General features: G+C 53.3%; 5 protein-coding genes across 5 annotated transcripts; 2 read left to right on the top strand and 3 right to left on the bottom strand.

The window, feature by feature from the left end:
- Window positions 1–158: 158 nt before the first annotated feature.
- AtWU_05355 (F-box protein) lies at window positions 159–1,706 on the bottom strand (the record flags this gene model as incomplete). Its single annotated transcript, XM_035500465.1, has 1 exon — window positions 159–1,706. The coding sequence occupies one exon, from the start codon at window positions 1,704–1,706 to the stop codon at window positions 159–161; it is 1,548 nt and encodes a 515-aa protein (XP_035356358.1).
- Window positions 1,707–2,262: 556 nt separating this feature from the next.
- AtWU_05354 (putative disulfide isomerase) lies at window positions 2,263–3,787 on the top strand (the record flags this gene model as incomplete). The annotated part of the gene is made up of 3 exons (XM_035500464.1): window positions 2,263–2,415; window positions 2,479–2,486; window positions 2,551–3,787. The coding sequence occupies 3 exons, from the start codon at window positions 2,263–2,265 to the stop codon at window positions 3,785–3,787; spliced, it is 1,398 nt and encodes a 465-aa protein (XP_035356357.1).
- A 429-nt stretch (window positions 3,788–4,216) lies between these two features.
- On the bottom strand, window positions 4,217–7,511 carry AtWU_05353 (ribosome biosynthesis protein KRE33; the record flags this gene model as incomplete). The annotated part of the gene is made up of 2 exons (XM_035500463.1): window positions 4,217–4,424; window positions 4,513–7,511. 2 exons carry the CDS (start codon window positions 7,509–7,511, stop codon window positions 4,217–4,219), a joined length of 3,207 nt encoding a protein of 1,068 aa, XP_035356356.1.
- A 1,781-nt stretch (window positions 7,512–9,292) lies between these two features.
- On the top strand, window positions 9,293–12,620 carry AtWU_05352 (putative capsular associated protein; the record flags this gene model as incomplete). The annotated part of the gene is made up of 7 exons (XM_035500462.1): window positions 9,293–9,336; window positions 9,416–9,474; window positions 9,531–9,853; window positions 9,910–10,323; window positions 10,373–10,519; window positions 10,566–10,996; window positions 11,045–12,620. The coding sequence occupies 7 exons, from the start codon at window positions 9,293–9,295 to the stop codon at window positions 12,618–12,620; spliced, it is 2,994 nt and encodes a 997-aa protein (XP_035356355.1).
- A 357-nt stretch (window positions 12,621–12,977) lies between these two features.
- AtWU_05351 (glycoside hydrolase family 16 protein) lies at window positions 12,978–14,468 on the bottom strand (the record flags this gene model as incomplete). Its single annotated transcript, XM_035500461.1, has 3 exons — window positions 12,978–13,505; window positions 13,618–14,044; window positions 14,107–14,468. 3 exons carry the CDS (start codon window positions 14,466–14,468, stop codon window positions 12,978–12,980), a joined length of 1,317 nt encoding a protein of 438 aa, XP_035356354.1.
- Window positions 14,469–14,473: the final 5 nt, after the last annotated feature.

The following is a 14,473-nucleotide window of genomic DNA, read 5'->3' as shown; positions in this document are numbered from 1 at the left end:
TGAAGATCGTGGTCTGGTCTACGTTTCATCTGATATTACTTGAGACTTTGTTATTTTTTTTGACGCTTTGTTTCAGTTCGTTTACTATTCATGAAAACCTAATCTAGTGAGCTTAAGTATGCAATGCAGTATTCCTCAGTGATAATTGAAGAATCACCTCATCTATCAAACCTAAATATAACAAGCTCACGATCGCGGTTCTGCCCTATTATATAGTCCTCCGTCCCACAAACCTTCCCCATCCCAATGAACTCCGTTACCATGCTCCCAGGCAAGACAATTGCCGGTTCAGGAGCGTACTCAGGTGAGGCAACAGCGAGAAACAGAGCCATTTCAATCGGCCATTCCTGTTTCTCATAGTAAAGACAATAACCCGTCTGCGACTGCTCATCAAAAGACTCACAAACAATGGAATGCCACGGCTCATCGCAGATCGCAAAAGTAATAGGCTTAGTCTGCAAGCTACAATTCCCTCGATATGGCGGCAACGCAAAGTCGGCGCGTTGTCGCCGGCGCGGACCCTCACCGACGATGGGGATAGTCGTCACCCACACCTCAGACTCCCATGCATCAGGGATGAGAACCTGCGGTGAACGGCCCGCGCACGTACCCTCGAGGATCTCTATGGACTGATCGTCGTCGGTGATGCTGAGGGATTGTATCATTGGGAGACCTCGCTGACGGATGCCGTAGAAGTCTAGTTCTCGGAACCCGAGGCGAGTGATGATGGTCGGTCCGAGGTCTTCTTCTCCTCCTTCGGACTCGAATCGCAGGCGACCTGTCGGGTCTAGGGAAGGTCGGTAATCCGAGGGCTTGGAAATGTCCCATACGGAGAGGGACTCGATGGGGGCGTCCTCGTCTGCGGTGTAGAGGCTGCGGTTGGGTTGCCAGATGTAGATGGCATAATGGGTGCTGGTGTGGGTGGAGTAGAACCGATCTCGTTCGCTGAGAGGATGGCCGAGGAACATGATCTTCCATTCATTTCGGAAGTTGACGCTCCAGCCATCTTCCTTACGGTTCACGTCGAAGGAGGTCGCGAAGTGTCGGTGGACACCGTCGCTGTCGTTGAGCCAGTGGTAGGGTATGTATTCTGCCCATTCGATGATGAGGACCCGTTTCTGCAGACGGACTCGGCGGATTATTCGCCCGACGATGATGAATGGGACCATGAATTTTCTGTCGGTTTCCATGTCCATTAGGACGAGACATGAATGCTCTGCACTTGGGAATACTAGGAGCCCGTCGTCGTAGGTCCAGAAGGTCTCGCCGAATGATCGGTCGACGCGCTGCATGAGATGGCTGGCGTGGTGTTCCCATGGCGGGACCGAGAACCAGTTCTTCTGGCCTGTGATGCCGAAGTCATTGCTGAGCTTGAACTTGTGCATTGTTCGGTACGTTAGTCGACTTAGATAGTCATATTTGGCTGTGACATGGTCGAAGATCTTGGATATGTGAGTGTCGTATTCTGGTGATTCGAGCGTTTCTGCGCTTTCAGAGGCTAGCTGTCGCACTTCTCTGGCTAAGGGGTATCGTTTCTTTAACATTGGAAGCAGGTTGGCGCCAATGCGAAAGGCTTCGTTCCATGACTTGCAGACTCGTCGGCAACGGAGGACATCGCCCGGCTCGAGACGCTTCAGTATAAGCCAGAAGATCTCCCGGGGCAGGAGGGCCATGCCCTTGCCTTCAGATGGGGATGCATTGGACATGGTCGTTATGATTTTTGAGAATTGGTAAGGCGGGGAAAGTGCCTGGGGGATTCCGAGCACTAAAGAAAAGAGACCCTCGATTAGTAGCAGATGGTAACTAATTAGTCTAGTCCAAGACTGTCTAACTCTTAAGGAGATAATAGTATGGGCTCCGCATAAACAAAGGATCTTATGGGCCCGGAGCTACGGAGCTTTGTGCTCATCGAGGCTTTTTGCCCGGAGGACAGAACAGGATTGCCGATGGCCATGGAAATGTCAGAATATTTGACTGAATTATGGATGCAAAGTCATGGGGGATGAACAATGGAATGACTGATTGATTTGACGGCGGGGAACATCGAACGGACGGATCCGCCGCCATTCCAAATCCATACAATTCAATATTACTTTCTTAAGACATTTCGCGTCACATGCCAAGAGCTTCAGGACACCTTGCTTCTATCTACTTCTTTTTGTCCTCTCTTCTCCCTTTTTCTTCTCCTCAAACTCATCCCCGCTGGGTGATGCTTTAGCTGCTACTCCTGAATCCCCTCTCGCTTCTTCCTCGCCCGCAATCATGCTGCAGCCCAGCTCTGCATTGCTTTTCGTCACGTCGCTTCTGGCGGCGTTGCCTGTCAACGCTGATGGATTGTATACGAAGAAATCCCCCGTCTTGCAGGTCAACCAGAAGAACTATGACCAGTTGATTGCAAACTCCAATCATACTTCGGTGAGTACAGCCGCGCAGAGTATTATCAATTGCCTACAAACAAAGCTAACAAAGCTCTCTTAGATCGTAGAGTAAGCCATCTACCACCCTACCCATCTACCTCCCACAATCCTAAACCTCCCCGCTCTCCTCCAGATTCTACGCTCCCTGGTGCGGCCACTGCCAGAACCTGAAACCCGCCTACGAAAAGGCCGCAACCAACCTCGACGGCCTGGCCAAAGTCGCAGCCGTCAATTGCGACGATGACGACAACAAACCCTTCTGCGGCCGCATGGGCGTCCAGGGCTTCCCAACCCTCAAGATCGTCACCCCCGGCAAGAAACCCGGCAAGCCCCGCGTGGAAGACTACAAGGGCGCGCGGAGCGCCAAAGCGATCGTCGAAGCAGTCGTCGACCGAATCCCCAACCACGTGAAGCGCGCAACAGACAAGGACCTGAACACCTGGCTCGCGCAGGACGAAGAGTCGCCCAAGGCCATCCTCTTCACGGAGAAAGGCACCACCAGCCCTCTTCTTCGCGCCCTGGCCATCGACTTCCTCGGCTCCATCCAAGTCGCCCAAGTCCGCAACAAGGAAACCGAAGCCGTCGAGAAATTCGGCATCACCGAGTTCCCGACCTTCGTCCTCCTCCCAGGAAACGGCCAAGACCCCATCATCTACGACGGCGAGCTGAAGAAGAAGCCCATGGTCGAATTCCTCAGCCAAGCCGCCGCTCCTAATCCGGATCCTGCCCCTAAGGGCACCACCGCGCCCCGCGATAACAACAAGAAGAAATCCACCGAATCTGCTCCAGAGCCCAAGGTCGCCCAGGACGACGACATCAAACCCGCCAGTGTGCCCATCCCGGCCCCTCCCATTGATACCCTCCCCACCGCGGAAGCCCTCGAGGCTGCCTGTCTGATGCCGAAATCCGGTACCTGCGTGCTGGCTCTCCTCCCTGAACCGAGTGACCCCGACGCAGACCTCCCCGCTCCGGCCAAGGATGCCCTCCTCAGTCTGGCTGAGATCTCACACAAGCATGCCGTTCGTAAGAGCAAGCTCTTCCCGTTCTACAGTGTCCCGGCTATCAATAGCGGAGCTAAGACCCTCCGCGCTGGGCTCGGTCTGCCGGAGGATAACTCTGTGGAGATCGTTGCTTTGAATGGACGTCGTGGCTGGTGGCGCAGGTATGACTCGGTTGAGGGCGCGGAGTACGGCCAGGAGCGTGTCGAGGCTTGGATTGATGCGATTAGGCTGGGTGAGGGCGAGAAGCAGAAGTTGCCTGAGGGTGTTGTCGTTGAGGAGGTGGTTGAGGAGAAGGTTGAAGAGAAGGTCGAGGAAGTAGTCGAAGAACCCGTTGAGGAGAAGCCGGCGGTCGACCACGACGAATTGTAAAACACATGATCCGTATGGAGTGCATGAATTTGTTTATTATTAGCACAGGTGTTTATTAGGTCACATATGTAATTCGGACGGAGCCTGCTACTAAGTTACTACTAGCTGGTTTCTCATATTAAGCATCAATAGCATACATATTGTCTACTGTCAGCTATCCACAATCACTGGTGTGCGTAAAACTTCCCTAAAAAAAAAAAAAAAACTCTTATGTAGAAACAAGCTCTCTAAAATATTCAATTAAGACTTTTTCAAACCCAGCCACGTATGTACAATACAACTATACCTCATTCAAAGTTTCAACAAGAAATCACACACACATAACACCATGATCTAATCAATGCATAAGAGAGACACATCCACTTGAGACAGACCAAATATAGAATAAAATGAAGGTAAGAAAGAAGTGTAAACGAAGAAAGCAAATAACTAATGCTTCTTCTTCTTTCCCTCCGTTCCCTTCTTAATGATCTTCTGTCTCTTGGAATCGATCTCCTGGTCGTAGATCTCCCGAGCCGACTCGCCCTTCTTGCGCTTGGTCTGCTTGCTGGTCTTGACGCTGACGGTGGAAGCACCGCCGGCGCGGATCTGCTTCTCGGCTTCTTCCCATGCCGCACTACCGTGGTTGATCTCGTATCTGGAGACTGTAAATCAGTTATTGTCATTCAATGATTATGATTGACTATTTATTAGGCAAGTGGGGGTGAGGAGAAAGGGGGACTAACTTGTCAAGAGGGAGAGCGTCAATCAACGCGCGCTGCTTCTCGCGAAGCTCCTCGTTGACTTCTTGGCCACCTTCACGGAGTTCGTCGTCCAGGCTGGTCTCCAGGGGCTTGAAGCGCTCGTCGGGAAGTTCGTCATGCGCCTCGGTGGTGACCCGAGCGGAGGGAGCCTTCTCTGCGGGCATGGTCTCGGCAACGGCACCTTCGATCAGGTTGCGGAAGTAAGTGGAGACCTTGCGGATGATCTTGAGGAACATGGCGAGGAGCTGAGACGAGGGGAGGGTGAGCTCCTTCTCGATTGTGTCAAGGTTCTTGCGCTGCAGACCAATGGCGAGCAGGATGGATTGCTGCACGCCGGACAGGCTGACCTTGCCGCTGAGGCGGCCGGAGAAGTAGTACTCGGCGATAATGGGAACCATGTCGAGGATGACGTGGTAGTCGAGGAGGTTGTTGGCGTAGCTGTCGAGACGCTTAAGGTCGAAGGGCGAGAAGGCGGCATCGAGCTCGGCCTTGGTCAAGGGGTTCTGGGAGATGGAGGGGTCGAGTTTGGCGCCGGAGTTGGCGGACTCGCAGATGCTGAGAGACAGCACGGAGGGGAACTCGCGGAACTGGTACGACAGCAAAGACGAGAAACGCTTGTGGAAGTCACGCGAGAAGGCGCCCAGCCAGGCGGCATCGTTGGAGCCGGTGGTCAGGGTGCGCAGCATTACGCAGGAGTGCTCGCCGGTCAGGTCGTTGGGGGTCTGGCGGAGGTAGACGGGAGAGAAGGACGAGCGCTTCCAGAACTTGTGCAGAGAGGGGGTGAGACCGAAGCTGACGCCAACGTAGTCTAGAGCGTCGGGGCGACGCTCGGACAGTTTGCCGAACAATGGGGGCATGGTGTGGATATCGCGGACCTTAACGTTGTCGTCCAGGAGGTTGGAGTTGGTCAGCTCCTCGTCCGTCACCCGGACCATCTCATCCTGCACCTCGGGGATATCCTCCGAAAGGCTGGTGAACTTGCCCTCGTAGAAGTCAATGAGCAGCTCAAGAGCACGAGAACCGTATCCCATGCTCAGATACTCTGGGTTCGTGGCGATACGGACAATTCGGGCACCCGAAAGACCGGCGAAGTCCTCATCTTGGTATTGCTGGCTGACCAGCCAAGGGATCAGATCACCGCCCGCCCGCTGGCCGCGGCTCAGGCTGTTGAGGACACTCTGTCGGCTGATGCGACCTTCCAGGGCAACCTGAATGACACAGAGGGGTTCGGGGAGCTTGGTGGCTTCTTCGTCAATCGGGGGAACGAGAACAAACAGCTGGTGCGCGGGCGCATCGCTCATGAGCTGAAGATCATTAGGAGTGTTCTTGTAGTGGCTGGCAACGTAGAGAGCCATCATCTGCTGAAGGAACTTTTCGGAAACAGGGTGGAAGGAGAACAGGGTATCACGGTTGACTTGCAGCAATTGGCACTGCGAGGGGTGGGGGGTGCCCTGAGTGTTCATGCGAGACTTGGGCAGGGTCGCGTCCAGGCAAAGGACCTTGTTCAACCACTTCTCCACCGAATCACCCGGTGCGTATCTGATGGGTTCCGAGAGGGTGATTTCTCTCAAAGAACGTCCAGCCAGGCTCTTATCAATGTTCTTGGCGGCCTTGCCTGTGGCACGATCGGCGACGTCAATATCATCTTCACCACTGACCTTGACGCCTCCCCGGGACTGCTCGCGAAGCTGCTGGATCAGCTTCAGGGAGAGGGAGCGGCCCGTTCCTTCGTAACCGTTAATGGTAGAGGCCATGAAGACCAAGTACGGTCCCATCAGCTTGCGGACCAGAGGAAGAGGGATGGCGGCGGCTTCATCAATCACCAGCAGCTCAGCCTGACCCAAGACGTGGGCATCCTGGGGCTGAATGTACTGGATGGTCTGACGGTGCTGGCGATGGATGTTGACACGGACGATGGCCTTGTTGAAATCCGGGTTGGTCGATTGAAGGATGGTGTAGTCAACATGGTCGAGGTAGCCGAGAGCGTCAAAGCCCTTGAACACGAACTCGAAGAGGGTCTTCAAGTTCTCGGGGCTGGGCGAGGTGATGAAGATGTTGCTGTAGCCGTGCGCGACGGCGGCCGCAATGGCCACACCAAGAGCTGCGGATTTACCGCGACCTCTGGCAGCGGTCAAAGCGACAGTGCTGCGAAGGGTCTTCTCAGCGATCGCATCGGCGAACGTCAAGAGCGCCTTCGCTTGGTCGACGGTGCGAGCCAAGTTAACCAGCGAGCCAATAGGCTGAGACTCTGCCAAGCTCTCCTTAATCTCCTTCAGCTCCTTCTTTGTGCCAGTGTTGGTATCGTCGATCGACTCCGGCGGAGGCAGCGGCTTCACGCTTTTTCCGCCGGAGATGGGCAGGACGTTCAACTCGTCATCCACGACCAGGCAGGAATCGCAGCTACCAAGAGACAGGATGAAGCGCTCGTTGAATCTGGCGGTGACATCGTCGTGGGCCTCGGTGCGGTATCTCGAGTGGATATCCATGGACAATGTGTACAGCTGCTTCAAGCTGTTCATGCCCTTCAGCAGCAGCAGGACGATACCACCACCTTCGACGGTCTCAACAGTCCGGGCGAGCAGGTTCGGGGTCATGGCCTCGAAGTCCTGGAGCACGCACATTCCGTAGGTGTTACCGAGAATCTTCTCGGTCTCCTTGTAGTAGACGTAGCGGATCTGGTTGAGGGTGATGAACAGCTCGAACGGATCCTCCTGGTTGGGTTCTCTGATGCCGCGCTTGACCTCCTTCTTGATCTTGGCCTCACGCTTCTTCCGGTGACTCGTGAATCCTAACAAATCCTTCTTGTAGGCCCACAGCACGGACTTGTTCTGCTTGACGTCGACGCTCGACATGATATAGTGAAGGTGGACGATGACATCCTTTGCGCGGTCGCCAACGACGACGAAGAAGCTCCGCTTCTTCTCCTGCACGCCATTTCGAATGAGGGCCGGAATTCGGGAATCAATCGCTTTGCGGGGCATGTTGTATGCTGATTCCTGTGACCCTGGAGAGGGGAGGGGGTTGACTTGGGTATTAAAGAGAGCGCTCGCAGAAAGGTGTCGATGGCCCGCGAACGAAAATTCGTAGACGGCGGCGGGGACCACAGATCGTGGGTTTGCAGTGGTTATACAGGAACACCACTTGAATTGCGAAACAAGAAGACAGAGACCAGGCCCTCAAACAACAGGAGAAACGGACGGCCAGGTAGAGAATCTGAAACTCACACTGCCGATGTACTCAGCGATTCTTCTCGCCGACAAAAAAAAGTTATCGCCGAAAATCAGAATTGCCGCTAGGGACCGCTTTCTGTTTGGGATACCGCCTACTATGCTGCCTGAGGCAGATAAATTGTGGTTCCTGACTCGCGTTGTATCACGTGATAGTCATTTGACAGGGACAGGGAGGTTACCATTATTATTGACCAGTTGATCATAACATTCAAGTATAGCACGCGATCTTATGCCTAATAGGAGCATTGAATATGTTAACAGAGTCGCTATTGCATTCCTGAAACTGCAGATATCTACATTGACTATCTAGGTAGCTGGGAAGTGTTTATATTTTGTTTGCAAGCGAGGCGATTGGTTCTTGTTTGTTCTACAATAACTTACTCTAAAGACCCCTTCTCGTATTGTGTAGTTATCGAGGAACCAATGCTGTTAGTATTAATAGTAAACCTACATCTCATGTAGGACTTTGTTCTTCTAGGGTCTCATGGTGGAAGGGTGAAATTTCCTCACCGGAAGAAGGCAGACAGGGCAGGCAGGAAGATCGCTCTCAACTCTCAATCCGTCTCAGCTCGAGTCCCCACGGAGTCTCCACGCTTTACCCGCCCGCCAGGATATCGCGCAGTCCCTGCCAACGTTGACTGGATGCGTTGACTCAAGTTTGACTCTTGGATTCCCTGGAGATCCAGAGTTTTCAGGATTGATGATGCCATGCAGAGGGGCACACGGGAGGGGAGATTGCCCGATCGGGGAGAGGATCATCCCTTAAGATGGAACCAAAGATGGATCATGGAATGGCTGGACCCTGACGCTAAGCGCTGCAACCTGCCATGTCTTTTTTTTCGGTTCCTTTCAGGATTGCCTGACCGTTTCATTGTGTGTGTCTTGCGCATCTACATGGAGTACGTATTCAGTAACACCACCTCTGATAGACCTGAAGGACTGAGCGGTAACTCTTGGCCTGTCATTCGACCAGAAAGATGATCGTCGTGGGATAGAGACAGACGGAGTGCTGACGTGCTCGAGCAAGGCAATGGGCAGTGCAGCTATCTGGACACTAAAAGACAAGTTCCTCCCGTGTGGTGGAATGAGGATGGCCATGATGGACGCGAGCCGTGGGCCAGACCCCTTCGTTGACGCAATCCCCTCGAATCCCGGACATACACAGTAATTCCCCTTATCTCTTGCTGGGAATGATATTCTCTAAGGAAATGTTCTTGGTTGTTGTTGTCGTTCCCTTTGTCATTCCTCTTCTCTCCCCCTTCTTTCTCTCCTCCACACCTTTCAAACACAAACTACGGAGGGCACACGCCATTCATTCTACTGGAAGTGTATCTTCCCCCTATGGCCCTAGCCAGGACGTTAAACTGACGGCTCCACCTCCTTGCGGCATCCCCAGCCAGGCACCACAGTTGCTTACTCCCTTACGGATCTTTCTTCTTGCGCCGGAATTTGCCTGTGCGCTGCATGATGTGAATGTCATTCAAACCATGATGGCTATTAGCTTTCTCTACCCATAACTTTCCTTTGGCGTCATGGTATTTCTCTCTGCTGAGACCGGCCTCAAGGCCGCGATAGGGTGAGTATAAGCATACCCGTTATACCACCAAGTATGCCCATCTCTGTTACTCAACGGAGCGACCTGACGCAACGCACAGGGTATTCTTATTAAGCTGTACCTTTATTTCGACGTCTTACAAGACTACATTCGCTTTCGGTAGGCTGCCGGTTCGTACGGTCTTAATCCTTAAGGCTAATTACGCCCTACCCTAGATCACCCTCTCATCACAGCCGTACTGGCCTGCTACTTTGCGGGAATCTGTCTTTTAATCCTGAGCCGATTCATCCATCGCATACCGAAGATCGCATCGTCTGCACCTAAATACTCCTCCATCCCACTCACAGAACGCGACCAATCTCTCGAAGAGCCATTCTCGCCGATCAGCTTGGACAGCAACAGTAGTTTTGCCCTCACTCGCTCGCGCAGTTCGGCGCGATGGATCAAACTAGGTTTACTCTCGGTCCTTGGATGCGTCCGGATCGCTTTGTATCGCGACCTCACTTTTCATACTGAATGCGCGCCGGATGGATACGCGGTAAATAGCCAAAAGCTAGATCTTAGGCGATAGCGCTAACTCGACTTCTTGCGCAGTACACCATACCTTTCTTATTGGCCCTCTATGACTACTGGCGCAATCAACGCAATCGACCGGTTGCGAAATGGTCCGCCCCAGAGCGCCCGCAGAATGCGCATCTGCGTGCCATAGCTACCTTTGCCAGTCGCATGCACAATTTCCTTTTTCAGAGCCGCCTGAGATATGTCATAGCGGCATTTTTTCTCCTGACAGGCGGATATATCACCGTAACGTTCAATCGTGGCTTGCAGTCAACATACATCTGCCCCAATACCTCTAGTCTACATACGCGCATGCGTGTCTTCACGATCTTCAGCCTCATTCTCGACTCGTTGATCTTGATTGGTGCGGCTGAATTGGCGAGCGAAGGATCCCGGCCGGGGGAGAGCATCAGGAAGCCGCCTTTGGCTTCCTGGGCCTACAGCCTACTGGTGCGTCAATGTGGCATGTTTCTCGAACTAAACTGACCATGGTCTGAAGGGAGTGGCTATTTTCTACACCATTGTTGTGATCATTCTCGTCGCTACTTCCGACGGCGACGACCGCTTCATCAGCACTCAATATCTACGCAGTGCGGTGGGTCAAGCAGTGCTGGTGACTTGTGTGGTCGCTGCGGCGTCCCAATTGGTAAGTCTGGGAAGCCGTGTATTGTGGCCATATGCTGACTGCTTAGGTTGCGTACTATGGTATCGCTGGGCTTGCTGTGCTGGCTGGCTTCGTCACGCTCTACTTCACTTGGGCGTCTACTCTGTTTAACGGACAACATCCATTTCCATTGATTTTCGCCTCCCGCGCTTTCGCGGCCCTTTTCTTCATTTTTGCGGGAGCCGTAGCCTTCCTTTATGCTCGAACGGCTTCAGAAGATGAAGCGCAATTCCTATATCGATTCAACCTGGCTATGCGAATTGCTTTCGCTTTTCTCGCTGCAATCGGCCTCATTCTGGTGCACCAGCAGCATAGCGCGGCGCATCTGCATCCTATTGATTTGCTTGTGTACGACGGGAGACAGCACCATAATCAATGGCTTGCGCAGGCCAACAGCAGTCAAACTCTCGCCGATGCTGTGAGGAAGTACCGCGCCCAATACAATCAACATCCACCACCGTGCGTCGTCCCACCATTGCATATTCCAGCTAATGCTAACTAAACCAGGAACTTTGATAAGTGGTACGAATATGCTGTCAACCGATCTTCCCTAGTCATCGATGAGTTCGACCAAATATACAACGACCTTCTACCCTTCCGTGCATTGCCACCTGCGCAAATCCGAGACATGACGCAGAAGCTGGCCACAAATCCTTACAATGAGGTTGGTGCGATCAGCATCCGCGACGGCAAAGCTCGAGTGCAGGAAGGTATCAAGCCCACGCATGCGTGGATGGTGATTAGCGCTTCCAAGATGATCGAGAAATTCGCCGAGTTCCTCCCCGATATGGATCTCGCATTCAACCTGAACGATGAGCCGCGGGTTTCAGTTCCCTGGGAGAAAGTCTCAGTCCTGCGCCACCAAGCGAGGTCTTACGGTCTACCCCCGGAGGACAGCATCAGGACCGAATGGTCGACTGATCGCGGTGCTCAATGGGGACCAATCGAGCCGGCCGACCAGACGACAGAAACCATGTTTGTGGACAACTCCTTCAAACACATCTTCGACCGCTACGTGAGCTCCACCTGCCCACCCTCCTCCAAAGCTCGCAGTCAGCGCATCTGGGACCGTCGACACATCTGCCTCAGCTGTGTCCGTCCCCACTCGCTGGGAGAATTCCCATCCGACTGGGCGGCAGCGACAGACATCTGCCACCAGCCCGACCTTGCCTCTCTGCACGGGTTCTTCCTATCCCCAGCATCCTTCAAAGTCACACAAGACTTGACCCCCGTCTTCAGCCAGAGCACAATCGCCGGCTTCAACGACATCATCTTCCCCAGTCCCTGGAATTACGTCGACAAGATCGAATACAAGCCATCAGAAGAACACCCCGACGCAAACTACACCGACAAAGCCAACACCCTCTTCTGGATCGGCAGCACCTCCGAAGGCGTGAGCAACCACGGCGAATGGAAAGGCATACCACGCCAACGCCTCGCCCACCTCGTGAACAACAACACCCTAAACAGCGTCTCCGTCTTCCTCCCCACCAACGAAACAGACACCTACATGTACGAAGTCCTCAACGGTCGCGCCCCCTCCGACATCCTCCACCTCGACACCTCCGTCAACGTCATCGACCCCATCGTCCGCTGCCGCAGAGAAGACTGCGACGACCAAAGCAAAGAACTCGGCGCCGCCTCCCGCGTCGACTTCCAATCCCACTGGCAATACCGCTACTTATTCGACTCGGACGGCGCCGGCTTCAGCGGCCGCTTCCTCCCCTTCATGCAGAGCCACAGCCTCCCATTCAAGACCGGTCTGTTCCGCCAATGGTTCGACTCACGCATCACCCCTTGGCTACACTTCGTGCCGATCGACCTCCGTCTACACGGGCTATGGAGCACTCTGGCGTATTTCGCCGGCGTGGACACAACTCTCACCGTAAATGGCGCCACACGACACGTCCACATGCCGCCGCACGATATCGAGGGGACTTGGATTGCGGAGGAGGGGCGGAAATGGGCGAACCGGGTGATTCGCAAGGAGGATATGGAGATTTATTTCTTCCGGTTATTGCTTGAATGGGGCCGAATAACTGATGATCAGCGAGATGTGTTGGGATATCGACTGGATATGTAATGATTGATGATGCTTGTTTTGTTTATATACCATGTCTATGGGGTTGTCTTTCGGAGCAGTTGTACTAGAAGGGATAATGGAAAGAAGGAAATATGATCTTCAATTGGAGTAAATAAATTCTAACGAGTGACGGGTATAGTAAGTAGTAGTGATGAAGCGAGCGACTAGTACATACCCCAGGAAAGGAAGTCAGTACTATGATGTAGCTTATGCACGTATAGATCCAGATCTATACATGCATGCATGCATGAATGCACCGAAAGAGTGAAACCAAAACAACAGTCAACCGACCAAGCATACAAAACGAATGACCGCAATCAATCAATCAGACGAGGCGAGACGAGATGAGCGAGGAAACTAGAAAATCATCCCCGCCATCGGATTCCTCCTCTCCCACTTTGCCTTTCTCATAAACGACGGACTAGGGAACGAGGAGGTTGACGTCGACGCGTACAGCTTCGAACCATGACGGTTTCTTCCTCCTCCACCTCCTCTCCAGGGACGAGACTCATCGTCATCGTCGTCGTCTGAATCATCGTCGTCGTCGTCGTCGTCGTCGTCCTCATCGTCTGAATCATCATCAGAATCAGAATCATCATCATTATCGTCTGAATCATCGTCATCATCCGAATCATCATCATCGTTGTCGTCGTCCTGATCATCTTCATCATCTTCATCATCCCCATAATCAACCAACCCAGCAACAGTATCATCATCATCACCATCATCCTGATAAACCTTCAACGAATTAATAATCCAATAAGCATCGGCAAAAGCCTCCGGATTATTCGCCACATAATCACTACATGAGCTAGCGACGGACGCACAACTGCCTGAACCCCAGACATTACCAGCCCAGTCGCCGCAGAAGGTAGTATCGAAGATCTATACCATACCAGCATATTAGCCTTCATATAATCACAATCCAATAACACAAACAACAGCAGCAGCAACATAATAGAGAAATAGTGAAGTGTTTCGGGGGGGAGGAACATACAATCTGCAAATTATCAAAATGGGCATCAATATCACAATCCCCTTGGAACCTCGCAACCGGCGAACCCCAAGAATCCGGGTCGGGATTGCCCGAATCAATATCATCAGGGATACTTCCGCGTTCAAAGAACCAGATACTAATAGCATCTGAAGTCCATTCTGTCGCGAAGACACCGCCGTTATTGGCATTGAAGGCGGTTCCGTACGAGGTACCGTCGGGGTCGGTGATACCGCACCCGGCGTTATTGGATTGGCCTGCGGCGGAGACGTAGCAGTTGCTGGTGGTCATGGAGCCGGTGAAGTCTGCGGAAGAGGAGACGCTGCACCCGTCGCTGGTGTGCAGGGTCATGTCGTTGCCGGATTGTTGGTTCACGCCTTCGATGATGTCGATTTCGCCGTTGTTGGGCCAGTCGGCGCCGACGAGCCAGCTGTGGTTTTCGGTTAGGAGGGGTGGTGTATGTATGGGGAATGGGTGGGGGGGGGCGCTTACAAGGCAGGCCAGGTACCGCAGACACCTCCGGGCATGTGTCCAAGGTCAAGGATGAAGAGACCATGGTTGTAGGTAGCATCGCTGCTGATGCGGACGCTTTGACGACCGCTGCTGCCAGCGATATTGGTGTGGTCGACGCCCATGTAGACGGGGGCGTCGCCAGAGGTGGAGATATAGCCATTGCTCTGGGCGGTGGCTTCATCGACGTAGTCGACGAAGCCATTGGTAGGGTCAGCGCCGGTGAAGAAAGTGAAGCCATCGAAGAAGCTATCGCCCGAGTAATCGTCTTGTAAAGTGTAGGCTGCAGAGCTGAGCTGCGCCGTGAGGCCTAAGGCCGAAAGAAGAGTCGCGGTGCGTCGCATCGCGA

The sequence above is a fragment of the Aspergillus tubingensis genome (genome assembly GCF_013340325.1).
Source record: "Aspergillus tubingensis WU-2223L DNA, scaffold_7, whole genome shotgun sequence".
In the NCBI taxonomy this organism is placed as follows: domain Eukaryota; kingdom Fungi; phylum Ascomycota; class Eurotiomycetes; order Eurotiales; family Aspergillaceae; genus Aspergillus; species Aspergillus tubingensis.
Note: the sequence above shows the minus strand (reverse complement) of the source record. Positions and strands in the feature narration are given on the sequence as shown.